The 27049-nt window shown below is 49.5% G+C and overlaps 1 protein-coding gene across 15 annotated transcripts in view; it reads left to right on the top strand.

Moving 5' to 3' along the window:
- The window catches only part of PITPNM2 (phosphatidylinositol transfer protein membrane associated 2), a 141339-nt gene that overhangs the window by 95656 nt on the left and 18634 nt on the right, over positions 1 to 27049 (top strand). For 11 of the 15 annotated variants that reach the window (XR_005983787.1, XR_005983786.1, XM_041729038.1 and 8 more), the window contains 5 exons: positions 10748 to 10922; positions 19545 to 19759; positions 20782 to 20903; positions 23610 to 23837; positions 26284 to 26592. Coding sequence is in view for 13 of the 15 variants with exons in the window: in XM_041729038.1 (XP_041584972.1) it covers positions 10845 to 10922; positions 19545 to 19759; positions 20782 to 20903; positions 23610 to 23837; positions 26284 to 26592 (952 nt within the window). In the remaining 2 variants the exon portion in view is untranslated. Of the gene's footprint in view, positions 1 to 6190; positions 6297 to 10747; positions 10923 to 19500; positions 19760 to 20781; positions 20904 to 23609; positions 23838 to 26283; positions 26593 to 27049 lie in introns of those variants that run through there. The other 4 variants (XM_041729040.1, XM_041729045.1, XM_041729046.1 and 1 more) reach the window with 4 other exon arrangements.

The following is a 27049-nucleotide window of genomic DNA, read 5'->3' as shown; positions in this document are numbered from 1 at the left end:
AGTGGGTGCCAACTTTGTGCATACTCCCCTACCCCTGATGGGGCTGATACCTGGGGCCTAAGGAACGGCTTCTTTCCTCTGTGTACTACCCCCATTCATCTGGAGCTAGCCTTCCCTCAATGTAGACGGTGGGGGAAGAGCCACCTATGTAGGGGCCGATGAGGTCCTGTTACTTACTTTGACCTCTGATTAGGAAGGGGAAACTTGGAGAGCCCAGAGCAGAGGAAGGAGACTTTCCTGGAGGGTGTGGAGGAGAAACCCAAGAGACCCAGCAGGGATGTTCCAGCTGCACCAGGGGCCTCCTCAGCCCCCCTCTTACCTACCCGCCACCCTCCACACTGTTACAAGCGTCTAGGCAGGCTCTGATGGCCTGGCTCTGAGTGGGTTCCAGACCTAATGGCCAGAATGAAGCTGAGCACTGTGTTTGGACAGATTCCATCCTCCGCTGTCTCCGCACAGCCTCGCTCCTAAATTCCATCTGTGACGTCAAACCCCAGCTAATCATGGAAAAACAGATTTAAGTTCAGTAAACTCAATTTTCTTCTTCCCCTCCCAGTCAGGGTGTCTCACCATGCCCTTCGCTCAAAGAGGGGTCTTGCCCACCATTTTGAGCCCAACCCCAGCAACCTGCCAGGCTTTACCCAAGTTCCTCCAGCGTGGCCACCCTGCGCCTTTCCCCATAATACCTGAACCTTTGGGCCCCCAACCTAGGAGGCCCTGAGACATGTCCTGACCTTGACTGCTCTTGCAGAACCAGGTTCCTCGTCACCTGGAGGCCTCTTTTGTCTTCCTCATATGGGTTCTGATGGGACAGGCTGCCTGGGGAGGTGGGGGGTGGGGGTAGCGGATGACATCCCTTCCCACCGTCTGCCTGTGCCAGAGCCCTGGCCTGGAGCAGTCTGGGCCATGTGCCTCCTCCGGGGTAGGGTTCATCCCCGATCACTATGCCAGCTGGCTCTTGCTCTGATATCATCTGACCTTCCTGTTCCTTCTAACACACGGGTGTACATGGGAGCTGGGGTCCTTTCTAAGGTCATGAATGCAGGGGTTCTGGAAAGCCAAGTGCCATGTATGAGGCCCCTTGGGAGGTCCGTCCCTATCCTCCCTGCAGAGGGCCTGGGGGCATGTGCATATGGGTCCGTTTGGGGCACAGCGGTCACCCAGACTCCTCGCCCAGCTTCCCTCACAGAAAGGCCTCTGGAGATATGTGTTTTTCTTTCTTTCTTCTCATTGCACCAGGCACTGAAAGCTGCCCTGTGGAAAGCAGTAAAATATAATTTTGTCTAACCCATCACGACTGCAGCGGGGACAGAGATGAAATGTGTGTCTCGCACGCGCTCAGGCAGCCGGAGTGGGTATAATGAGATTGTCTGCGGGTTCAGCTGCTGGCTAAAGGGGGCTCAGGGGACAGGCAGACACACAAGTCACACTGCCTTCTCTCATTAGGGGCCTGGGGCCTGCCTGCACTCTCTTGCTTTGGGCTCAACCAGGAAGAGAGCAAGGGGACCCTGTCATGCCTACCAGGTTCCCGTTCAATCTCTAAAGCCAACCAGGACCTGCCAAGGGGTCATTTGTCCTTTGGACATCTGTGCCCTGAGTGCTAGGCTATCTTTCCCTGATGGCAGTGGGCTTACTGTCTACACCTGGGGTAAGCAGCACAGCCAGAGAGCTCTCTAGGCTCGGCATCAGCATTCCTGACCCTGCCAAGCACAGTAGCATCACCTAATTGCTAGCTGAGTACTGGGTGGAAGTGGGCTAAGCATTTTATGTGCATTATGTCATTTAATCCACAAGACAGTCCGACAGGGCAGGTGCTATTATTCTCACCTACTATTTTGCTATCTTGTAGAAGATCAAATGAAAGATCAAAGAGTTTGAGCAATTTGTCCACAGTCACAGCTGGGAGGTGGTGGAAAGTCTGGCTGACTCAAAGTGCATGATTTTTAACAACTGCATTGACTGTCCTTCTCTGGCTGGTACTCAGACTAGGGCTCAAACTCCACTTGCTGCTGCCTTATAAAAAGTCAATTAATAAAGAAGAGTACAAATAAAAGTTGTTCCAAATTCCATCGATCTGAAATAACCCTCACCAGCATCCAGTGAGCATTATTTCAGACTCTATACAGACACATACAGAGTGGTGATAAACTTTTAAAAAAAAATGTCTTAGCATGCAGTTTTAAAATAAAAAAATCAAATGTACCTGGGTGGCTCAGTTGGTTAAGCGTCTGCCTTCAGCTCAGGTCATGATCTTGGGAGTCCTGGGATTGAGCAACATGTCAGACTCCTTGCTCAGCAAGGAGCCTGCTGTTCCTTTTCCCTCTGCTGTTCCCTCTCCTCTGCCGCTCCCCCTGCTTGTGCTCTCTTGCTCTCTCTGTCAAGTAAATAAAGTCTTTAAAAAATAAAATAAAAATCAAATTTAATTTTCTTAAATTTAACTGAAGACAAATCAGTTTGCATGTGTTTGAAATGGAAGGAAATTGCTAAACTTCAGAAACACATTTCTTCATCTTTAAGTGATAACAGTTCCTAAAAGTTCCTTAAAGTTAATGCGGAAAAGAGAAAAACTTTTTTTTAAGAGAAGAACTTTAAACATCTTTATTGAGATACAATTCACATACTATACAATTAACTCATTTCAAGTGCACAACTCAGAAATAACACAAGATTTTTGGGGTTTTGTATACTACATTATTACTTTAAAAAATTGTAGTAGGGGATTCCTGCGTGGCTCAGCACTTTAGCTCCTGCCTTTGGCCCAGGATGTATGACCCCCCACTCAATCTGGGGTCCTGGGATCGAGTCCTGCGTCAGGCTCCCAGGATGGAGGCTGCTGCTCCCTCTGCCTGTGTTTCTGCCCGTCTGTCTCTCTCTCTCTCTCTCTGTCTAACATGAATAAATAAAATCTTTTAAAAAATGTAGTAAATATATAACAGAAAACTTGCCCTTTTAAACATGTTAAGTATACAATTCCATGGCATAAATACATTTACAATATCATGCCACTACCTCCTCTACTATTTCCAAAATCTTTTTATTCCCCAAATAGAAACTCTACAACCAGTAAATAATGCCTACCCAATTCCCTCTCTTCCCAGCCTCTGTTAACCTTTAATTTACTTTCTGCAAGAAAAACTTTTAATAGGTGGGAATCATTTTTTTAAATGAACAAACTTTATTTTTTTTTATTTATTTTATTTTTTTTAATTTTTATTTATTTATGATAGTCACACAGAGAGAGAGAGAGGCAGAGACACAGGCAGAGGGAGAAACAGGCTCCATGCACCGGGAGCCTGACGTGGGATTCGATCCCGGGTCTCCAGGATCGCGCCCTGGGTCAAAGGCAGGCGCCAAACCGCTGCGCCACCCAGGGATCCCCCAAACTTTATTTTTTAAAGCAGTTTTAGGTTCACAGCAAAACTAAGAGGATAGTGCAGAGAGTTCTCATATATCCCCCTATCCCACACATGCACAATCACTCCCCCTAACAATATCCCCCACCAGGGTGGGACATTTGTCACAATTGATAAGCCTATATTGGTACATCGTTATCACCCAAAGTCCATGGTTTGCATTAGGGATCACTCTGTGTTGTACATTCTCTTTTGACAAACATATAATGATGTGTGCCCACCATTGTAGTATCATACAGAATAGTTCCACTGCCCTAAAAATCCCTGTGCTCCCACTGTTTATCCCTCATTAATTTTTTAATCTATATAATGGACCAGCTTTCATGCCTTCTGCCTCTGCTTTTTCCAGTTTCAATTTAGTGAAAAATTTTAGTTATAATTTGTGTGCATCATCAAGGTTTTTATATTCTATGCAATAAGATAATTGCCCCAATTTCAAGAATGTTAATTCAGTATTCACTAGGATTCCTCCACTGATGAACTTCTTTTGATTAATTGGATTTCAGCATCAAGTAATTTTTTAAGAACTTATAAATGCCTAAGCCTCTAAATTTATGTTACAGAATGTCCATTAACTTTATTTATTTTTTTAAAATATTTTATTTATTTATTCATGAGAGACACAGAGAGAGAGACAGGATCACAACCTGAGCTGAAGGTGGCACTAAACCACTGAGCCACTCAGGCGCCCCTCCATTAACTTTATACTCAAGGGACAGCTTTGCTGGGTATAAAATTCTGAGTCACAACTCTGTAGATATTGCTTCACTGTTTTCCAAAATTGGGTTGCTGTGGGGGCTTCTGATTCTCTTCAGTTCACCTCTCTGCTCCCCTAGTTATATGGTTCTTTCTTTACCCTTTAAGATCAGTAACTTTTTAAAAAAGATTTAAAAATTTATTTTGGAAAGAGAGAGAGCTGGTGGTGTGATGGAGGGGCAGAGGGAGACAGAGAGAGAATCTTAAGCAGGCTCCACATTGACCATGGAGCCTTATGAGGCTCCATTTCATGACCCTGAGATCACAACCTGAGCCAAAACCAAGTGCCAGACACTTAACCGACTAAGCCACTCAGGCGCCCTGAGATCAATAACTTTTTAAGGATGTCTTGGTGTTAATCACACCATCAAGTTTTCCTGGGACACAGAATGGTAGTTAATTTGTAGAGTCTTTTTTTTTTTTTAATTTCAGGGATTTTTCCATTATATGGTTTACTTTTCCCCTGTTCCACTATTGTATTTTCTTCACCAATTATGTATATGTTCCTTTTGCCTCCAATGGCTGTCATTTTTGTCTTATTAGTCTTCTGCATTTAATCTTGTGTGATTTCTTGCAGCCCACCCACTACATCTCTAGTTGTTCACGCTCTGCTTTGTCATTTATTCATTACTCTTAACATGGCTTTTTAAAAATAAGTGATGTATTTATTTTTCTTTCTCATTTCCCCCTGAGCTCTGTTAACTCACCTTTCAGCTTTCATCTCTTTCTGTTGTCAAATAATCTCTTTTTAAAATTGTGGTGTCTCTTTTCTCCCACCCATCTGCCTCTACCAGTTCTTAAGAGAGTATATCTGTAATTTCTCAGGTCTGTGATTTGTTTTTTCTGAAGTCTTTCTGTATTTCTCTGGATGACTCCTCATGCTGTGTGTCCTTCATTTTCCCCCCACCCCACTCTTAATGCTTAGGACCCATGTGAGTTCCTTTGTGATTATTATTCTTTAGCTACCTTCTAAATAGCAGCCTGTGAAAATGTGGGGGAGTGGTCCAGAGCATTCTGCAGCTGCATTATGGGCTTACTTACTATCCAAAAGTCTCTCTCCCTGAGCTGTTATTTATTTTCTGCCTAGGGATTCTCTCTCTCTTAGGCTTCAGGGTTCATATGGTCATAATGGTTCTGAACAAAGCTCTTTCTATTACTGGCTATCTGTGTTAGGATCAACCCCTCACTGCCCCTTTGCTCTCCCCACCTTCACTTCACTCCCAATACCTCCCTTAGCAGGAAAATGAGATTCTGTCATAGAAATGGCATGTTGGTGTGATTTCCCATCAATTCCCACCCATTTCCACTCCACAGTGTAAAATTGCATCTCTGTATGTACTCAATTATTCACAGCAGCGCTATCCACGTCAGCATATGCGCATCAACAATGGAATGGTTGGATCGATTTTAGTACCTCCACCAATGAAATACTAGACAGCAATGAGAACAGTCTACAACCACATGCAACACTTTGGGTGAATGCTGTGAACATGATGTCGGTCAAAGGAAGCCAGAATCAAGAGCACATACAGGATGCTTCCATATGAAATTGCTCAAGACAGATGGAGAATAGCAATTCATCGGCTTCAATCTTATATAAAGTGCAAAACAGGCAAATGGCTGTCTACAGTCAAGGAGATATGACTAGAAGGGAACACATGGGGAGCTTCAGGGGTTGTTAATTTCCTGCTTCTTGATCCTTGCTGGTCCTATGGGTGTGTTCAGTTTGTGAAAATATATCTATACTTATGTTAGATGCACTTTTTTGTATGTTTGTAATACTTTAATTAAAAATTTTCTTCTGAGGGGTGCCTGAATAGCTCAGTCTGTTAAGCATCTGCCTTCAGTTCATGTAATGATCTCAGGGTCCTGGGATGGAAACCTTGCTTCTCCCTCTGCCTCTGCCCCTCCCCACCTCTTTCCCCCTGCTCATGCTGTCCCTCTTTCTTGCTCTCAAATAAAATAATAAAATATTTAAAAATATTTTTTTCCTTTTGGAAATCAAAAGCCAGGGAGAAGTTGTTCCCTACCTGGGGTGACGTCCACAGCCCTAGTTCCTCATTCCAGCAAGAGGATCATGGCCATGACTTTCAGGAAGTTATATTTACTTGGGAGTCCAAGGAGGAGGTACATGATGCTCTCAGCATATAACTTTCTTCCAGTTCAGACTTTGTGGTGTCTGTGGCTTGGGGGCGTAGCAGTTTCCTTGTTTCATCAGCCGTGGTGACTTCTCTGTAACTGTTAGTTGGTGTTGTTTTTGAAGGAGGGCAGTAAAACGGAAATGGTCCTACTCCACCTTCTTCAACAGGAAGTCAGGATGGATTGTTAAACCCACTGGCATGGGTGTAGTTGTAAAGAAACAAGCCTGATTTTCCAAACTAAATAAAATGCTGGTACCTGTTGAGAATTCTTTAGAGTGGTCACCGTGAAAGACAACACCCAAGGTGGCCAGTGCTCAGAGATCACCCATGGCTATTACCTGAGTTCTGCTTCTCTCCCTGGGAGCTTCCTGAATGTGTGCAGAGCACTGAAGGCATCCCAGAGGGGAGTTCTGGCAGGCACAGGGGACCACTGGCCTTTTATGGGGGTTGCTTCAAAGGTTAGCATTTGCTTCCCTGTGGAAATGCTGGTTGTGACCTTTATGCTTTATGGTCACACCTTGTCTGGGGAATGTGTCTCATCGCCCCCAGAAGGAGCACATTCCTGGAAGCAAGTGACCGGCTCTTATCACCTTGCTCCTGCCCCACCCCTGGCACTGAACTTCATGGGTGCTCAGCCAGGGAATGACTGGGTCTCAGCCTTGAGTACCATCCTCTCCTATGGCCAGTGGCTACAAGGTGGCCTCATATGTTCACACCAGCCCCAAACCTGGGATGGGGCATGACAGTACTGGAGGGACACCCCTTGGAAGTCCCTTCAACAGCATGGCACATTTGTGCCTTGAGGCCTTTGCTCAGCTTGTGCTGTTCCTTCTCCTGGAGCATGTCCTCCTCGTACCTGCTCTGCTGAGGGATCCCAGGGGTCCTGAGGTCCCAGGAAGCCCCGCTCACATCACTTGAAAGCTCCACCTTCCCTGAAGCCTTTCCCTAGTCTCCTCTGCACTGACAAGACACCACCACCCCTGGCTGGTCCACTTTTCTCATCTCAGTGACACTGGTAACAGTAACACTGAAAAGTAGGTGGTGTTATCCCCATTTCCTGTGTGGAGAGACCGAGGCTCAGCAGGCACAGCCATTTGTCCTGGGGTACACATGGCTAACAAAGGCTCTGTTAGGTTTTGAAGTCCTGATCCAGAGTGGAGCACTACCCATGACATGCCGTCTCATGTGGTCGCTCATAGAGTTCTGATCCCTCCCTCCTGTTCTTGGTCATCATGTGCCCTGACTGTGCAGTACTCTGTTCTTTCTTCTGAGTACCTCCTGGTATAGCTCTGTGGTGACTCTAGGGCAGAAACACAGCCTCTCACCCAGAGGCAGATGGAGCTGCAGCCTAAGCATCACGGGGTCTGCTGGTCTCCCGGCCACTGTGGGGCTGGCACCCTTGGCCAGCCCTAGGCTTCACCCCCAGCTTTGAACGGACAGTTGGCCAGACTTCTGTGCAGGCGAGCGTGGGCAGGTCATTTTCCGTGGAGCCAGTAAGGCTGCCAAGGGCAAATTGCTTAGACTCCTAGAGTTTCTTGAGAACTTTGAGGGATTGCATTTAACTTCTTTGTTATTGAGGCGATGATGGGACTTGGCCAATATCACTGCATTTATCCTGTGTAAGCAAAAGAGTACTCTTGAGGCCCCACAGACATAGGTGTGTGTGCAACTGTGTCGTGCAGGGTATAGTGCCTGACACCTAGCATCCGGCTTCCTCTTCTGTGACAGGCTTCTAGTACCTTCCAGGCAAGGTGATCCTAGGGCTTTAATGAGGACCATGTGGAAAAGCTCCAGAAGCATGGCCCTCATGGAACCTTGTTCTTCCTTCGGTCTCCAACACTCATTTTACTGAGTTTTTCCCAAGCATGCAATTTTCTCTCCTTTGTAGCAGGAGGTTCCCCAAATCTGGTGCCTGCCCTACCCTCTCAGCCAGGTGGAAATTCATCCACACGTCAGCTTGGATGTCTTGCCACCTGGCTGATTCCAGTCTCTCGTGGGAGGAGGTGATGCTTTGGAGGCTCTGGACCATCTCCTCTGCCTCAGCTTCCAGCCAGGCTTGAGCAAAGACATGGGGGCCTCGGGGCAGGCGTGTCTCAGAGCCAAGAGGGGGCAGCCCACGGCCTCTGTTTTCTCCTGCACAGTGTCAGCTTGGGCCCGAACCCACATGCCCTCTCAGCTGTGGGCTAGACCCACCTTGAAGGAAGGTCAGTGATGGTCTGTTTGCACTTGAGCATGGCCTCTGGAGAGTTCAGCCCCTCCCCTGTGTGGTAGGTTCAGGGCTTTGGGTTGATCATGCAAGAGACAGGACCAGGAGGGGCAGTATAAGTGGTGGCATTTGGACAGCTTGCTCAAGAGGGAAAGTCCTTCCCAGCAAGAGGCCTTCCAAATGCCGTGATATGCGACCACCACCCAGAAGGGGGGGGGGGGTCAGACAGGGGGCTCATGTGTGTATTGATGTCTCTCAGGAGCATGATGAGGAGTCTCTGGGCCACAGAACTGCCTCATTTGGGGTCTTTCATGCCTCAGGGTCTGTCTTATCTATGGCTAGCAAATGTAGGATGCAGTTTTGTGGGTTATGTAAAGTAGATGAACTCTAGCTAAAAGATGTTTATTTAGGGGGCACCTGGGTGGCTCAGTCCGTTAAGTGTCAGACTTTTGATTTTAGCTCAGGTCACAATCTCTGGGGCATGAAATTGAGCCCTGCATGAGGCTCCATGTTCAGCAGGGAGTCGGCTTGAGATTCTCTCTCTCCTCTCCCTCTGCCCATCTCCCTACTCATGCACATTCTCTCTGTCTCTCTCTCTGTCTCTGTCTCTCTCTCTCTCTAAAATAAATAAATAAATCTTTTTAAAAAAATAAAAAGATATTTATTTGGATTGTATTTAAAACAACCGGATGTGTGAGAGCTTGAGTTTAGTGCTGGGGGCTCTGGGCTAATATCCTACCTGCTGTGCAGACATGAATAACACGGGGATCATTTTAGGCTAATAACACATCTCTGGCTTATTTATATAACATCCCCCACCCCTCAGTCTCTCTCCCTAGGTGGTTTATTAAAGAATTTCTTCCAGCTCTACTTGCCAGTTGTCCCAAGCATTCTGGTGCATTCTTTTCCCTCAACCTCATTAGATAGCCATTAACGCCTTAGTGCCTGGGTGATGCTCAGACAGATGTGCCCCAGGGAGGCTGCCTGCCTGGTCAGACCCTTGCTCTTATCACTTAGCCGGTGTCACCGTGAATCTTCACTGACTGCTGTCCCCAGCGTGGTCCTTCTAAAATGCTATCCTGATTCTGCCACTGCCTGTCTTGGAAGACTTCACTCACCTTCCAGTTAGCAGTGTGCCACCTCTCTGGGGGATAACCACACATATTTACAGCAAAGCCTCCACCATCCAAGGGATGGATTATGACAGATAATTCCATTTTCCAGATCACTAAGAGCATGCCTCTTCAAGCATTGTTTGTTTTTAAATTTTATTGCTTTTGGTGCAAATCATCATCAGATGTATTCTTTGTCATTTTAAATAGAAGCTGTTATGAGTACATTGTTTATTTTTTCAGTAGCCTTATTGAGGTATAATTCACATGCTATGCAGCCCGCCCATTTACCTTATTTGTCTCTTCTACTTCCTAGACCAAGTCTGGTGTTGTCAATAGAACAGGTGTCAATAAATAGTCCTTGGATTGAGCTGGAACCACACTTAAGATCACCTGTCTTGGATAAATCGGGATCCTCTGCCAGGAAACAGCCATGCCCTCTCTGCCTGGTGGCATGAGGAGAACTGACTGCCCCAACACCAAAGAGTCCCAGGCTGCTGATTTTTAAATTTCTCATGTGGTTTTTTCATGCTTTTGTTTGTCCTCCCTTCTTTCCTGTGGCTACCCGTGGTCACTATGTCTACCCCTAGTGACCTCTCAGAGTACTGGGCAACTTGCTGGAATAGCATATAAATGAGAGTGCCATTCTCTTCACTCCCAGGGGGTGCGACACCCTCCCTCTGCCCAGCCCTCACTAGTGGGTTGATAATTCTTTATTTCCCTGTGGCCGATCAGGGTTAACCCATCTTCTACAAGATTGCATAGCAGGGATCCCTGGGTGGCGCAGCGGTTTAACGCCTGCCTTTGGCCCAGGGCGCGATCCTGGAGACCCAGGATCAAATCCCACGTCGGGCTCCCGGTGCATGGAGCCTGCTTCTCCCTCTGCCTATGTCTCTGCCTCTCTCTCTCTCTCTCTCTCTGTGACTATCATAAATAATAAATTTTAAAAAATTAAAAAAAAAAAGATTTCATAGCAAATAAGGAAGATGAAGGCTGGGGAGGTGAGGGAACCTGTTTGAGTCATGCCATAGGCTCGTGGCGGAGCTGAGACCAGGCCCCTCTGTGCTGTTTTGCCCACTAGCCTTTCAGGAAGTGACTCTCCTCCTCTCTCTCTCTTAGGGGTCTTCGGTGAATTCTGTCATGGTTATTTAAGGAAGCTCGCCTAGAAGTCCCAACACACATTTCCCCATCGACGGGAAGGCTTGGGGACTCCAAGATGATCATAAAGGAATATCGGATTCCTCTGCCCATGACCGTGGAGGAGTACCGCATCGCCCAGCTGTACATGATACAGGTGGGTCATGGGGCCAGGCAGGCCATGCCAGACACACAGATGGCTCTCAACACTTTTGAGTGGGGTTAGGGGGGTGGGGGTGGCATCGCGGCCTTCCCAGTAGGCTCCTGGTAAATGTGTGAACTGCACTGGCATTCTGGCTTCCCAGTGCAACGCCAGGAACACAGCAGAGCACTGTGGATGTTGGTGGCATTGGCTTGTCTTGCCAGCACTGTATTCACTGCGCTGATGGTACTCACACTCTGCGTTTAGTACCCAACCTCTCACTGATTCAGATATTATCGGCATGTTTGGTCAGCTTGAGCTGCTATAACAAAGACCACAGGCTGAGGCTTAGCAGACATTTATTTGTCAGCATTCTGAAGGCTGGAAGTCCAAGGTCAGGGTACTGACAGAGCGGCATCTGGTGAGAGATCTCCTCCTGACTTGCAAATGGCCACCTTCTCACTGTGTTCTTGATGGTGGAAGGGGTGAGGGAGCTCTCTGAGGTCTCTTCTGTAAGGGTGCTGATCCCATTGGGAGGGCCCCATCCTCATGACCTAATAATCTCTCGAAGCCTGACCAGGTACCATCACATTGGAGGTTAGGGGCTTTGACATAGGAATTTGGAAGGGACACAGAAATTCACCCTATAGCAATCCATTTAACAGACAGGAAAATGTGAGCCAAAGAAGTTAAACAACTTGCCAGGGAGCACCTGGCCTATTTTCTGGTTCCCTAGGCTGCCTGCAAGACAGCAGTGTCCGCTCTGTGGCTGATTGGCGATTGCAAATGAGTTTCAGGATGACAGATACCCATGACAAGCCAGAAAATACCATGCGCCTCCCTTCCAGCCCCACCCAGACGTTCCTGACCTCCCAAATCAGGGCCTGGCTGAGCTGGAACATGGAGTGGGGAGACCTGGGATCTGGTTGCTCATGGCTCAGATGAGACCACCATGCTCCTACTGACTGGGGTCCTCCTCCCAGCTGCCCTACCAGCATCTTGCTCATCCTTGGTGGTCCCTTTGCCCGGCCCGGCAGCTTTCCTCCCAGTTGGGAGTCTGATTACAAACCTGCTCTCACCTGGCTCTGCTCTTCTAGGCATATGAACGCTTTGGTGCAGCCCTTTGACCATGGTGTCACATGAGGCCATTGGTGCAGGGAGAGCCCCAGCCAGCAGGACTCTACCTCCACCCCTGGATTTGCTTGGTTGGGCACTCACCCATAGACCCAGGTCTAGGGAGTTAGTATGGAGCTCTCTGCAGAGCCCAGGCCCCCAGTCCTTTCTGAGAGGAGCCCTGTGAAGCTAGCAGAGTTCAACCAGCATCCCGTATACCTAGCATTAGGAGTTTGACCAGGAAGAGAACTGAAAGTGAACCAGCCTCTCTGGGCGGCTATTGGCTCCAAGCTGCTCCCAAAGTGCCACTCAATTCCCTCTTGAACCACTTACCCCATAATTATTCCTAGAGAGCGGAGAGAAGAGAAGGGACCCTCCTTGGCCCCCCAGCTCTGAGCCCTCTGGGAATCGCTTAGCCTACTCAAGGTCGCTATTTGTCCTATGTCTCCCCCATTCCCACCCAAGCCAGGGGAGCCCAAACTGCGGCATGCCTCCCCTTAGCTCCATTCACTGCCTGCCAGCTAGCAGGGTGAACACTGGGATCCAAGGACTCACTTCTAGCTCCTAGGTATCCCACAGCTTCTTTGAGCATGTGATCACCTCTGACTGGGCTCCTCAGAAGCACCTGCCATCCTCACCCCCTTTTTTGAGGTATTTTGTTCTTTTTTTTTTTTTTATGATAGTCACAGAGAGAGAGAGAGAGGCAGAGACACAGGCAGAGGGAGAAGCAGGCTCCATGCACCCGGAGCCTGACGTGGGATTCGATCCCGGGTCTCCAGGACCGCGTCCTGGGCCAAAGGCAGGCGCCAAACCGCTGCGCCACCCAGGGATCCCCTATTTTGTTCTTTTTAAAGCATCTGTCCTTATGCTTCCTATTAATGTTAAATATCCCGTAGCCTCACACTAAGTTACATGCAGACTTTTCTGCACCCAGCCAGGGTTGAGGGCTGGGTTACAGAAAAGAATGAAAAGTGCTTGCTGCTCCCCAGGAGTGCCTTCCAGGAGGTGGATGCACCTGCAGCCTACTGAATATAGGCCAGGAGATGGGCAGCAGACGTTTGCATGGGCCTTGGGCCAGAGCTCTGGGAGTGCCTACACTGTGAACTGGGCCTCACGAGGTGGATAGTGTTACTGTGGAAAGAAGAGCACGTGTAGTTTATTTGCTCCTGACCCCACTTACCAGCTGGGGTGGCAGCTAGCAACAGGCCTGCCTTCTGAACTTGCCACCTCCTGCATGGGGTCCTGAATAAGGTGGGATGCCTTGTGCTGTGCCTGACCAGCACTCAATATATATGCTGTTCAAGGCAACAACAACAACAACAAAAAAAAAAAAAAAGGAGGAGGAGGAGGAGGGCACTGGGGTGGCTCAGTCATTAAGCATCTGCTTTCGGCTCAGGTCATGATCCTGGGGTCCTGGGATCGAGCCCCAAGTGTCATCAGTCTTCCCACTCAGCAGGGAGTCTGCTTCTTCATCTCCCTCTGCCCCTCCCCCTGCTCATACTCTCTCTCTCTCTCTCTCTCTCTCTCTCTCTGTTTTTCTATCTATTTCAAATAAATAAAATATTTTTTAAAAAGTTGGTCTGACTGGGAGAGAGCCTTCCATCACCTATGAGTGCTCGGCAGCTACTTGCCTTGGAGGGAATGATCAGAAGTGGCTTGGCCAGGACCCTGGACAGCTCTGAGGCTGCTCCTTTGGTGGGGGCCAGGGAGCACTATTGGTTTTTGAGTCCTTCATCCTCACCATTCATAGGGTCTATGCTTTTTCTGCACGGCTCTTGGTAGCTCAGGCCCCTCCCGTGCAGCCCCCAGACCCCATGGGATGTGTGTGTGGGGATTCCTCACTCAGCTTGTGTGGGTGGAGGTCATAGGTCAGGCCTCAGCTGCACAGGGGATTGGGCACCCCCTGATGCCATTACCAGAGGGGAGCCAGGGGTCAGCCCTTTGTGGTGTTGACTCCAAAGTTGGGGGAGGTGCTCAGGCTCAGAGGGAACTGGTGATAGTTGAGACCAGAATCCATTTGTTCATTCAACTCATCTTTATGGTGCAGGGAGTACAGGTGCACTGCCAGTGTGGGTCCTTGTGGCTCTGGCACTGCTAACTGTGGTCCTTGTGACCCTGAATGGCCTGTAGTATCCATCTCTCATAAGTAACCATAAGCACTTGCTCAGTGAGTTGACTAGTGTCCCCCCAAATTCATGTCCACCCAGAACCTTAGACTGGGACCTCATTAGAAACAGGGTCTTTGCAGATGTAATTACTTAAGGGGTTCGAGATGAGATCATCTTGGGTTTAGAGCAGGCCCTAAATCCAATGACTGTTGTCCCTATAAGAGGAGGAGACAACAGAGAGGGACATGGTGAGCAAGGTCATGTGATGGTGGAGGGAGAGAGCAGAGTGATGCAGCCACAAGCTCAAGAACACCTGGGGCCCCTGGAATCTGGAGGAAGCAAGGAAGGATCCTCCCCCAGAGTCTCAGGAGAGAGCTTCTGGGAGGACATGCTGGCTTTCTGGGGCAAGGCGTCTGAGGACAGCTTAGGCTCACATCACCTGAATGGGCAGAGGCTTCTGTGTAGTCCCATTGAGGCCAGATAGGACCCTCCCCATCCCTGCTCCCTGTTACTGTCTCTTCTCCACTCTTGGCTTCCTGGCAGGCCGGGTAACCCATTTCAGCCCTCAGACACTCCATGCAGCCCTCTCTCTAACCTGCATGTCTTCTTGTCACTGAGCCAACCCAAACTGCAGATGTGATCATTTCCTGGGGCCACCATAATAAGGCACCACAAACTGGGTGGATTTCACCCAATAGAAATGTGCTCTCTCAGAGTTCTGGAGGCCAGAAGTCCAGAACCAAGGTGTCAGCAGGGCCGTGCTCCCTCCGATTGCTCTAGCGGAAGCTCCTGCCTTGCCTTTTCCAGCCTCCAGTGGCTGTCAGAGTTCCTGGGCTTGTGGCTGTGTCTCCCATCAGTGCTTCTGTCTTCACTTTTTATAAGGACACGGTAGGACATGACCCTTGGACGTAGGATGTACCTAGTCCAGTATGACCTCACGAATTATATCTGCGAAGACCCTATTTCCAAATAAAGCCATGTTCTTAAGGTTCTGGGTGGACATGAATTAGCAGGGGGCCAGGGTGGGGAGGCTTCAACCCACTACACCAAGCACCAAGGCTTGGGCAGATAGTCAGCTCCACTTAGAATTTTGGAAATGGAGACCAGAGAGAAACAACTTGTCCAGGATGAGAGGGAGCTGGTCACAGAGTTGGGACTAGAATGCATGTATTTGCTCAATAAATATCAAGTACCTGCCTTGTACCAAGATGTTTTCATGCTGTGGGCAGAGTGGGCCCCAGAGTCCAATAGATCTGGAGTTCAGGTCAGGCTCCACCACTTAGAAACTGTGTACCTCCAACAGATCACTCCGCCTCTCCGAGCACTTGCCTTGCTATCTGCAGACTGGGGACAGGAGCGGTACTGCACCTTCCTTGAGGGGTTTTGCCATCCCTGAAGGAGGAAGTACGTGCAAAGAAAGTACTTGGCACAACCATAACAAACGAAGCTACCGTGAGAGGCAGGAGCTTACAGAGTGCCTGGGGAATGGTCACTGCTTTCATTACAGAATCTAGGCCATATTCCAGAGACTCCTTTAAAGAACGAGGCATGGCGTGTCCCCACTGACCCCATCTGTGCCCTCAGCCAGGGTCTTTATAATTTTTTCTTCTGAAGGAGACTCAGCTGCTCTGGAAATATAGCACTTCTTGTATCTCAGGGGTGAGGCCGTGTTCTTGGGTGTACTGTGTGTGTGCATGGCTGTGTACACTTAGTAGTGTGTGTACACTTAGGAGTGTGTGCACATGCTCATGCAGGCACACACCTGCTGTTCAGGAAGCTGACTGAAGATGGCCTTGGTGATGTCACATCACTATGGAAACAGATGCTGGGCTTAAAGTCACCAGGCCCTTGACCATGAGCCTTTCTGCATAAGCAGAAACCTGAGCTTTTGGACACGGGGAGCAACATTTGTGGCAGAGAGACACTTAGAGGTGACTCCAGGAGTTGCGTCTCTCTCTGGCAGCGCCATGAGGATCCCTTCACTACATCCTTTGCTTTGATCCTCTGAAACCTTAGTGAGTACAGACACAGGATCAGTTTCTGTTTGTTTTGTTTTATACCAACTTGATTGAGATGCAAGTGGTGCACCACCCAATTGACACATTTAAAGTGTAGAGTTTAGGGGTTTTTAGCAAATTCATAAAATTGTCAAACCATCACCACCATTTTAGAGCATTGTTATCACCCCATCCCAAGGCAACCAGTCCTCTGTTTCTATGGGTTTTCCTGTTCTGGATGTTTCATATCAGTGGGATTATACACTTTGTGGCCTCTTGTGTTGGGCCTCTTACACATTGTTTTCAGGGCTTATCCACACTGTAGCAGATGTCAGTACTTCCTTCCTTTCTTGGGCTGAATCATAGTCTATTGTTTTTTTTTTTCTTTTTAATTTTTTTATTATTATTTATTTATGATAGTCATACAGAGAGAGAGAGAGGCAGAGACAAGGCAGAGATACAGGCAGAGGGAGAAGCAGACTCCATGCACCGGGAGCCCGATGCGGGACTCGATCCCAGGCCTCCAGGATCGCGCCCTGGGTCAAAGGCAGGCGCCAAACCGCTGCGCCACCCAGGGATCCCTGAATCATAGTCTATTGTATGGATAGAATTTGTTTATCCATTTTTTTAAGAATTTTTAAAGATTTTATTTATTTATTCATGAGAGAGAGAGAGAGGGAGAGAGGCAGAGACACAGGCATAGGGAGAAGCAGGCTCCACACAGGGAGCCTGATGTGGGACTCGATCCCAGGACTCCAGGATCATACCCTGGGCCAAAGGCAGGAACTAAACCACTGAGCCACCCACGGATCCCCTGTTTATCCATTTTTTCAGGTCACGGACATTTGGATTGTTTCCACCATTTGGCTCTTGTGAATAATGCTGCTGTGAGCACTCGTGTACAAGTTTCTGTGTGGACACGTTTTCCTTTACCTGGATGTATACCTAGTGGCAGAATTGCTGGGTCATATGGCAATTCTGTGTTGAGCTTCTTAAAGAATTGCTATTTTCCACAGCTGCTGGACCATTTTACATTTCCACTAGCAGTACAGGGGGGTTCCGGTTTCTCTACATCCTCACTCACACTTGTCATTGTCTGTCTGTCTAGCCATCCTAGTGGGTCTGTAGTGGTATCTCATTGTAGTTTTGATTTGCCTCTCTCTAATGACTAGTGATGTTGAGCGTCTTTTCATGTGCTCGTTGACCACTTATATACTTCTTTGGAGAAATGTCTATTCAATTCCTTTGGCCTTTTTAAATTAGATTGTTTCTTTGTTGTTGAGTTGTAATAATTATTTAATATTTTAGATACACTATTATCAGATATATATTTAAAGATTTTAATTGTTTATTTGAGAGAGAGAGCACATGAGTGAGAGCAGGAGCAGGGCAGAGGGAGAGGGGGAATCAGACTCCCCGCTGAGCAGGGAGCCGGACATGGGGCTCAATCTCAGGACCTTGGGATCATGACCTGAGCCAAAGGCAGATGCTTAACCAACTGAGCCACTCAGGCACCCCCAGATATATTTTTTATAAGAATTGTATCCCATTCTCTGGGTTGTCCTTTCACTCTCTCCATGCTGTCCTTTGATGCACAAAAGTTGAAAATTTTTAATACAAAAAAAAAAAAAGAAAGAAAATTTTTAATACAATCCAGTATTTCTGGTTTTTTTTTTTTTTTTTTTTTGGTTGCTTGTATTTTGGGTAACATGTTTTAAAAAAAAAACATTATAAATCCAAGGTCATCAAGATTTACTCCTATGTTTTCTTCTAAGAGTTATATAGCTTAAGCTCTTACAGCTAGGTTTTTGATCCATTTTAGGTCAGTCTTTATATATAATGTGAGGTAGGGATCCAACTTCATTATTTTACACGTGGGTATGCAATTGTCCCAGCAGTATATACTGGGATGTGTTGAAAAGACTTCTTTATTCTTTACCTCATTGAATGATCTCAGCACTCTGGTTGAAAATCATTACTTATAATATGTAGATATATGGGTTTATTTCTAGACTCTCAACCCTTTTCTTTAGATCTATCCTATCCTGATCCTACATTTTTAAAAAAGATTTTATTTATTTCTTCATGAGAGACACACAGAGAGAGAGAGAGGCAGAGATACAGGCAGAGGGAGAAACAGGCTCCATGCAGGGAGCCCGATGTGGGACTTGATCCCGAGACTCCAGGATCACGCCCTGGACCGAAGGCAGGGGCTAAACCACTGAGCCACCCAGGGATCCCCTGATCCTACATTGTTTTGATTACTGTAGTTTTGTAGCAAGATTTTTTTTCTTTTTTTAAAGATTTTATTTATTTATTAATGAGAGATACAGAAAGAGAGAGAGAGAGAGAGAGCGCGCACGGCAGAGACACAGAGGGAGAAGCAGGCCCCATACAAGGAGCCCAATGTGGGACTCGATCCCGGGTGTCCAGGATCAGGCCCTGAGCTGAAAGTGATGCTAAACCGCTGAGCCACCCGGGCTGCCCTTGTAGCAAGATTTTATGTAGGAAAGTGTAAATGCTCTGACTTTGTTTTGTTTCCAAGACTGTTTTGGCTATTTGAGATCCTTCACTGTTCCTTCCTGATTTTAGGATCAGTTTTTCCATATTTACCGAAAAGACCACTGGGAATTTTGAAAGGGATTGCATTGGATGTGTAGATTGCTTTGGGGAATATTGACACCTTCACAATATTAAATCTTCCAGTGCATGAACATGGATGTCTTTCCATTGATTTAGATCTTTATTTTCTCTTGCCACTGTTTTATAGTTCTAGCATGTGTTTTACCACCTTGTTAAATTTATGCAACGTATTTTATTTTTAGTATGCTCTTATCAATGGAAGTGGTTTCTTAATTTCCTTTCTGCATTGGTTATGTTTGTGTGTTGATTTTGCATCCCACAACTTTGCTGAATTCATTTAGTATGTCTAACAGATTTGGGGGAATTCTTTAGGATTTTCTGTAGATTATGTCATTGACAAATTGAGATGGTTCTACATATTTCTTTCCAATATGAGTGCCTCTGATTATTTCTTTTTCTTGACTGATTTCTTGGGCTAGAACCTGCAGTACAATGTTGAATAGAAGGAAGAGAGTGGTCATTGTCATCTTGTTTCTGATCTTGAGAACACTTTCAATCCTGGGACTGATGGGAGTCAGAGAAGAGTCTGCCTATGGAGTACTAGTACTAGTACTAGTCTGAGGGGAACCATGGGCTGCTCAGTCTCTTGTAGGAGTGCTGGGGTGTGTGGAGTCTGGGTCTGGATTTGGGGGCAACCAGAAATGACAAAGGAGAAGCCCGCCTGATTGGCCAAAGCCCCTCCTCCTCTCAACACCCCTGGGCCTGGTCTCTTAAGCCCCTTCCCTTTTGCAGAGTGCTCTGGCCCCAACACATCGCAAGTGCTTTTGTCCCCGCAGAAGAAGAGCCGTAACGAAACGTATGGCGAAGGCAGTGGCGTAGAGATCTTGGAAAACCGGCCGTACACGGACGGCCCCGGCGGCTCTGGGCAGTACACACACAAGGTGTACCATGTGGGCATGCACATCCCCAGCTGGTTCCGCTCCATCCTGCCCAAGGCAGCCCTGAGGGTGGTTGAGGAATCCTGGAACGCCTACCCCTATACCCGAACCAGGTGAGGCTTTCCCCACAGCCCTGAGCTGTCTGGCAGGGAAGGAGCCCAGGGTGGCAAGCTCACCCTCCACACTCCAAGGAGCCCAGTCTCGAGGGGAGGGTATACCCCTAGATACCATTCTACCTGCCCCAGGGAGTCTGGGAAGGCAGGAGGCAAGCAAGGGCCACATGAGACCCCTTTACCATCTGGGAATGCTCAGGGAAGACAAACTCATGTTAAGGATCACCTGACAATGCAGGACCATTAACCAGCCAGCTAGGAAGAAACATGAACCAAGGATAGACCAGATGTGGTCCAGAGATTCCCTCCAACCCTGAGACCTTCAGCGCCTGTGACATTGTTTTATTACATTTCACTTGGGAATCCAGAGAAAGAAGGTTCTTCCCTCCATGCTCCCACCCTCACCTGCCCAGCATAGTTGCGTAGAACAGATAGGGGGCTACTCCCAGTTGGCCACCCACTTGCTATGCAGGTGGGGTCCCCATGAGTCTCCTGGGGCTTCACTCCCCCTACAAGGTGAGGACCTGGGGCTTGTCAGAGGATCTACTGAGGGTTTTTTTCTCTTCCCAGAGGCACTTTCCTCCTCTGAGCTCATATCCAGCCAAGAGAGAGGGGCTGTGGCCTTGTTGCCAGACCTGGTGGCTTAGGGGCAGGGGGTTTGGAAGTGGCACGTCACAGAATGTTAGTCTGGATTCAGCCTGCTGGATTCACACCACTGGCTTGTGGCATGTCTGTGCATCCCTCTGTCCATGCCATGCCTTACACATGTGGATGATGGCCTGGTAGCTTCCTGTCATGTCTCCCTCTTTCCCTTGAACACGTTCCTACCCCCCAGCCTGGCCTTGGCCATTCTTGAGACAAGGGGAAGGTTCCCAAGGTGGATGGGACTGGTGAATCTTGGCCTGACCACTCTAGCCCTTTCTCCCTCCCCTGCCCAGTGGGGTTCAGCAGGCCCTAGCCCGGCCTTCCCACACCCACTGCCACAAGCTGCCATTCCTGATGTTTGCTCTCCTTCCCTGCAGGTTCACTTGCCCCTTTGTGGAGAAATTCTCCATTGACATCGAAACTTTTTATAAAACGGATGCTGGAGAAAACCCTAATGTGTTCAGCCTGTCTCCTGTGGAGAAGAACCAGCTGACAATCGGTAACCTCCACCAAGGTGCTCCCACCCTGACTTGCCCTGCCCCCGTGCCCCTTGGTTCTGCCCCTAGTTTCCAGGCCCAGCAGGCTCCAGACTGGCTCCTGTTTTGGGCAGGGAGGTCAGAGTCTGGACAAGCATGAAGGTTCGAGGAGGCAGGACCCGCCTCCTTGGCCCCATGTCCCCGACATGCATCCCGAGGCTAGCTGCCTTTCCCATTCAGGCCCCTTCCCTCCATGTGCCTCCCCAGAATGCACGTGTATGCATCTCAGGCTGACAGCCGTGCGTGAGTACAGTGGGCCTGTGAGAGCTGGGGCACACAGTCTGGCCTGTGTCCCTCTGATGGCAGGCAGCCTTCACTCCCCTGCCCTCCAGCTGACTCTTCCATGAGGAGATAGCCTCATTTGTTAAATCTTTTTTAAGAGAGGCCAGAAATCAGGATTTGCATGTGAAATTCTTCCAATTCCTAAATAAATTTATGCTGGCCAAACAAACCACATCTGCGGGCCATCTGCATCTCCACAGCCACTCACTGGTCTGCAGTCAGTGGGCTCCAGGCCCTGTAGAGTGAGTCACCGCAGAGGCGCTCAGGCAGGTGCACAGCCATCGTTGGAGAGGTGGTTGCCAGTGCCCTGGGATCATGCTCTTAGGCAGCCTCTGATGGGCATGAAGGGCTTTCTCTGGGACCCCTCCCCTGGCCCCTTCTTCCCTCCTGCTGGATTTTGCAGGCCCTGCCGGGGTTTGAGAGCTGTATCAGTCTGCCCAGCCTGCCACAGCAAAGTACCACAGATGGGGGGCGGGGGGGGGCTTGTCTCACAGTCTGGAGGCCAGAAGCCCAGGTCAGGGTATCAGCGGGATCTTTTCCTTCTGGGGTCACTGAGGAGGGAAAACCTGTCCCATGCCCTTCCCCCCGCCTTCTGGTGGCTGCTGGCAATGTGTGGCGTTCCTTGACTTGGAAGCACATCACCCCAATCTCTCCTTCATCTTCATCTTCATATCTTCATCTGGGTCCCACCAGTCCCCCGTCTGTCTCCCAACACCCAGCCCTGTGGCCTCCACCACCCGTTCTTCTCAGGACCAGCTGGAGTCTGATACCTCCTGCCCATCTCCTCCCTTCTGACCTACGAGGGGTTCCTAACAGGCCAGCCCGCCCTAAAGCCACTCTCTTCTCTTCCTTCATCTTCCTTCATCCTCCCTGTGTGCTGGTCTGCGTCTGAAATTCCCCTTTTTATTAAGTACATTAGTCACAGTGGAGTAGGGCCTACCCTCATGGCCTCATTTTAATTTGGTTATATCTTTAAAGGCATTATCTCCAAATAAGGTCACATTCTGAGGAAGTTGGGGGGGTCAGGACTCCAACGCATGAATTTGGACGTGGAGTGGGGAGACGTCCTACCCACAGCAGGGTGGACGGGCCCAGCATGGTAGGGGTCCTCTGCCAGCCCAGGTCCAGCCAGCCTCAGACGCAGCCTGAGCTCCATGGGCTCCCTCTGAAGGCCACCTGCTGGGTGGTTCCCGAGTCTCTGTGATGGGACTCATCCGCATCCCAGCCCTGCGTGACCTCTGGCTGCCCACACAGGCCACCACGTGGTCTGCTCTGGAAAGGATATCTGCCCCTCCCCGGATGCCGCTGCCCTTGGGCCGCTCCTGACCCCTTACTGGTCTCAGTGGAGCCTACATCTGTGTCTGCAAACTCCAGCGTGGATTCAGTGCAGGCCGGCGAGCAGGGGAGATGAGATAGCCAGAGCCTGGTCAGGGCAGAGCGGCCCTCCTCCGGGTGCCATCATCCCCACACACCCAGGAAAGGGCTCTCTGAGCCTCGAACTCTATACTGGAGTTTATGTACCCCAACTGTGTCCCCCACCCTGTGCAACACACACGTGCCTTGGGAGTTGGCACAGCAGGAGGAAGCAGTGTGGGACAAGAGACGGCCGAGTCCTTCCCAGAGTTGCTGCTAATCCTCTTCCCCGTGTTCCCCACCACACACCCAACCAGGTCCCACCAGCCCCTCATTCTGTCTCCCAACACCCAGCCCTATGGCCTCCACCACCCGTTCTTCTCAGGACCAGCTGGAGTCTGACACCTCCTGCCCGTCTCCTCCCTTCTGACCTACGAGGGGTTCCTAGCAGGCCAGCCCGTCCTAAAGCCACTATGACTTTATATAAAGCCACTGTATAAAGCCACAAGTAGACTATTGTGCCTCTTCCACCCCAGGGTATCTCTGGGCACCCAGCCTGCTGAGAAGAGCTTCCATCCCCTCCCCTCCCCACCCCCACACTCTCCGGAGGCTCCCCAAACTCTCCCATTCCGTGCTGCTGGGACCTTCTTGGCTTCACTGCTCCACTCCTGGAGCTGAAATGCCACCTTTTCTGGGAAGCTTTCATGAGCCTTCTCTTCTGTTTGCCATCCCGCCCCCCCGGCCCTGCCATCCTATCTCACGTCCTCCATGAAAATTCCATCTCTTCATGCCCCCTCAGTTCATCACCTTATTTATCTGCTTAGAGTTGTGGGAGGAGACAGGCCCTGAGGTTGGGAATGCTCAAGGCCAGAGCGGCCCAGAGCAGCACCCCAAACCCATGTCTGCTCCTATAGCATTATGAGCCCTGGAGGCCTGTGAGGATCTAGGAGTGGCAGGGACATGGGGAGGGAACTTAACAGGGGCTCTAGGGCAGAGATGGGGCAGAAGTGACCACTGGTGGGCTCTCCCCACAGACTTCATCGACATCGTCAAAGACCCTGTGCCCCCCAACGAGTATAAGATGGAAGAAGACCCCAAGCTATTCCATTCGATCAAGACACAGCGGGGGCCCCTGTCTGACAATTGGATTGAGGAGTACAAGCAGCAGGTGTTTCCCATAATGTGTGCCTACAAGCTCTGCAAGGTGGAGTTCCGCTATTGGGGCATGCAGTCCAAGATCGAGAGGTTCATCCATGACACGGGTGAGCTCACCTCTCCCGCTGCCTCTCTCTGTGCCTATTCGTGATTCTGTTTTCCTCTTCTTCCCTAAAGATGACCCAAAGCCCATGTGCAGCTTCCTGCGGGGCTTATCTCGACCACTTGCTAAGCACCTAGAGATGACAGGCAGTGTATGTTGGTTATCCCCTTAAGAAGCCCGAAGGCCTGCCCCCAGACACTCTGGGCTGCATTGTGTTTAGAGCACCCAGTACGGACCCCTGAGAGGGAACAGCCCCAAGAGAAGACTCCCTGCTGCTTAGTCCCCCATGGGCTGGATGTTACAGGGGCAGAGGGTCTTGGACACCATGATGCCCTCACACCGTGGAGCCTGGCCTGGAGCAGGTGCTCAGGGAAGCAGATGAGCCAATGGGCCCAACATGGGGCTCCTCTCTCCCCTAGCACCCCCAGCTTCCTACTTGCCCCCCAGGTCATGGCATGAGATCAAGACCAAGGGCCTGGCCAAGCCCAAGGCTCAAGATTTAGGAGTGGCATCTGGGCAAACATCTTTTGATTCCAGGAACCAGGGTTTCAGTTTAGATGTGAACAGAGCCACACTATTGATAGTGTGCATCACGTGTGTCATATCAGCCCACAGTGACCAATGAGGATAGCCATGTCACCCCCACTTGTAGAGGAGGAAGTGGAGACCCAGTGCTGGGCCTGACCCCAGATCTCCCCTCTCAGCTGCCCAAGATCTGAGCTGACATTCTTGGAGTAGCAAACCGGGACATCTAAGCAGATGGTCTATTCAAAGTGGGACCTAAGGGTGGTTTTCCTGAAGCCTCAGCCCAGGACCTTGGGGTACATAGACAGTCCTGGCTGAAGGAGGGTGCCCTCCCAGGAGCAGAGGGTGAAGGGATTTAGGAAAGATTGCTGGGGAGGCAGAGTGGCCTGAGCTAGGTGGAAGGGTCACCAGAGACCAGCTTGAGGACATGACATGGCCTCACCACTTGGAAGGCTGCTCCACTTTCTCTAGGAAAGTGAAAAATGGATGCCCTGAGACCCAGTGACATCCCTCCCAGGTTTGTTCCCTGGAGAAACTCTTGTACACATTCCAGAATGTTCAGAGTAGCAAATTTATAAAAAGCCAAGTGGACAAACGATGAAAGTGAGCCAAAGGCCCAATGGCAAAAGAAGGAATAAATAAAATGTGGTATTGCAAACAAATAAATACCATACAGCAGCAAACCTGAAACTCACCCAAAACAGCAAGTGGCAGGAAAAGACACACAGCATGACACATAGATGTAAATGTCAACAACACGCAAACCAGCCTAACGTGTTGTGTAAGAAAACACATCTGTGTGCTACAACAGGAAAGAAAAGTAAGTGATGCAGAATTGAGGATGGACCAAGCAAGAGGAGAATGTGCCCAGGAGGGCCATCCAAGGGCTCCCTGGTTCTGGTCGCGTCTGCTTCCTCCCTGGGTGAATAGGGATGATGTTCTATCTCTTTTAAATTTTTTCTTTTTTCTTTTTAAGATTTTATTTATTTATTTGAGGGGGGTGCGCATAAGTGTAGGGGGGGGCAGAGAGAGAGGTGGCAACAGTCCCCCCAAGGTCCCACACTGAGCAGGGAGCCCAAGGCGGGGCTACGACCCTAGGATCATGACCTGAGCTGAAGGCGGACGCTTAACCGACTGAGCCACAGGCACCCCTCTTCTTAACGTTTACTTAACAAGCTCTATTGAGGTCTAACTTGGCATACCATGTAATTCACCCTTTGTAAGAGGACAGTTCTATAAGTGGCAGTATATTCCGAGTCATGCACACAGTTCTAGAACATTCCATCACCCCAGTCTTTTGTTCATGTTCACAGTCACCCCCACGCCCACCCCCAGCCCAAGGCAACCCCCATCTGTCTTCTGTCCCTAAAGCTCTTTTATTATCCTTCATACCTTGAAAGTGATCTCATTTTAGTTATTTTATATGCATGATACAGTCTTCTATAACTTACTTTGTCTTATTTTGTGTCTTATTTTATATGTATACATGTTCTGTTTGGAAAAAAAAAAAAAGACTAACCCACTTTGAACTAGAACTTGATTTCCATGTGGAAAATTGACAGGAAAAGTGTAATGGGGAGAAGGTTGTCAGGCAGTCCTCCTTCAGCATCCTCTGGGGCCAGAAGCCCCCAAAAATTCAGTGTGGCTTCTGAGTGGGCACATTCCCTCGGGAGGCACCTCTGCTCTGGTTATAGAATCACTGAGAGCTCGTGAGGCTATCTGTCAGCCAGATCCCTCATTTGCAGATGGGGAAACTGAGGCATGGAGGGGGCAGTGATTTGTCCACAGCCACACAATGGGTATAAACTTGGGGTGCCTCCCAGCCCCACGCCCAGCCCTGGGGGCTAACCCTGCCCATCTCTCTTGTCTCTCTCCCTCCACCCCCCACCCCCCAACCCCTGTCCACCGCCACCACCTGGGGGCAGGCCTGCGGAAGGTGATGGTGAGGGCCCACCGGCAGGCCTGGTGCTGGCAGGACGAGTGGTACGGGCTCAATATGGAGAACATCCGGGAGCTGGAGAAAGAAGCGCAGCTCATGCTGTCCCGCAAGATGGCCCAGTTCAATGAAGATGATGAAGAGGCTGCCGAACTGGCCAAGGACGAAGCCAGCCAGGCCCAGGCCCCTGGGGAGCCCCCCCAGCCCAGCAGTAGCAGCGGGGAGCCCCTGGCAGGCCGGGGCCTCAAGAAACAGTGGTCTACATCCTCCAAGTCCTCGCGGTCATCTAAGCGGGGAGGTGAGCACTGGGGGTCTCAGGGACAGCCCTCACCCCTGCCACTGCCAGATAATTCTGATTCCAGAAACGGACTCTTGCTTCCCAGCCTTGTGGGCCACACCTGTAGGGCATCAGAATCATTTTGCCTGGTAGGTAGCACCCCAGCTCAGAGTGAGCCCAGGGTGCCCTCCCCGCAGCAGGTACCCCCAGACTCACCTACAAGGGCCAAGTGAGACAGGCTGGCCCGGTGGGAACCCAGCTCCCAGCCTCTCCTAGGGCCCAGACAGCTACAGCTCTCAGGAGTCAGAGTTCCCAGGAGGAGACAGAGTCGGGGTAGGTCCCGCCAGCACATCCAGTAGGCGTCTCTGCTCCTGTGGTGGGAGCCAGGCTGAAGGAGAATGAAAACCTTTAGATTCTGAGAAAGGCCTTTGTTGGGAGGACTTTTGGAAAAGTGCTGTGGCTGTTTGGAAAAAAACAG

Source organism: Vulpes lagopus, chromosome 14 (assembly GCF_018345385.1).
Source record: "Vulpes lagopus strain Blue_001 chromosome 14, ASM1834538v1, whole genome shotgun sequence".
Taxonomy (NCBI): Eukaryota; Metazoa; Chordata; class Mammalia; order Carnivora; family Canidae; genus Vulpes; species Vulpes lagopus.
Note: the sequence above shows the minus strand (reverse complement) of the source record. Positions and strands in the feature narration are given on the sequence as shown.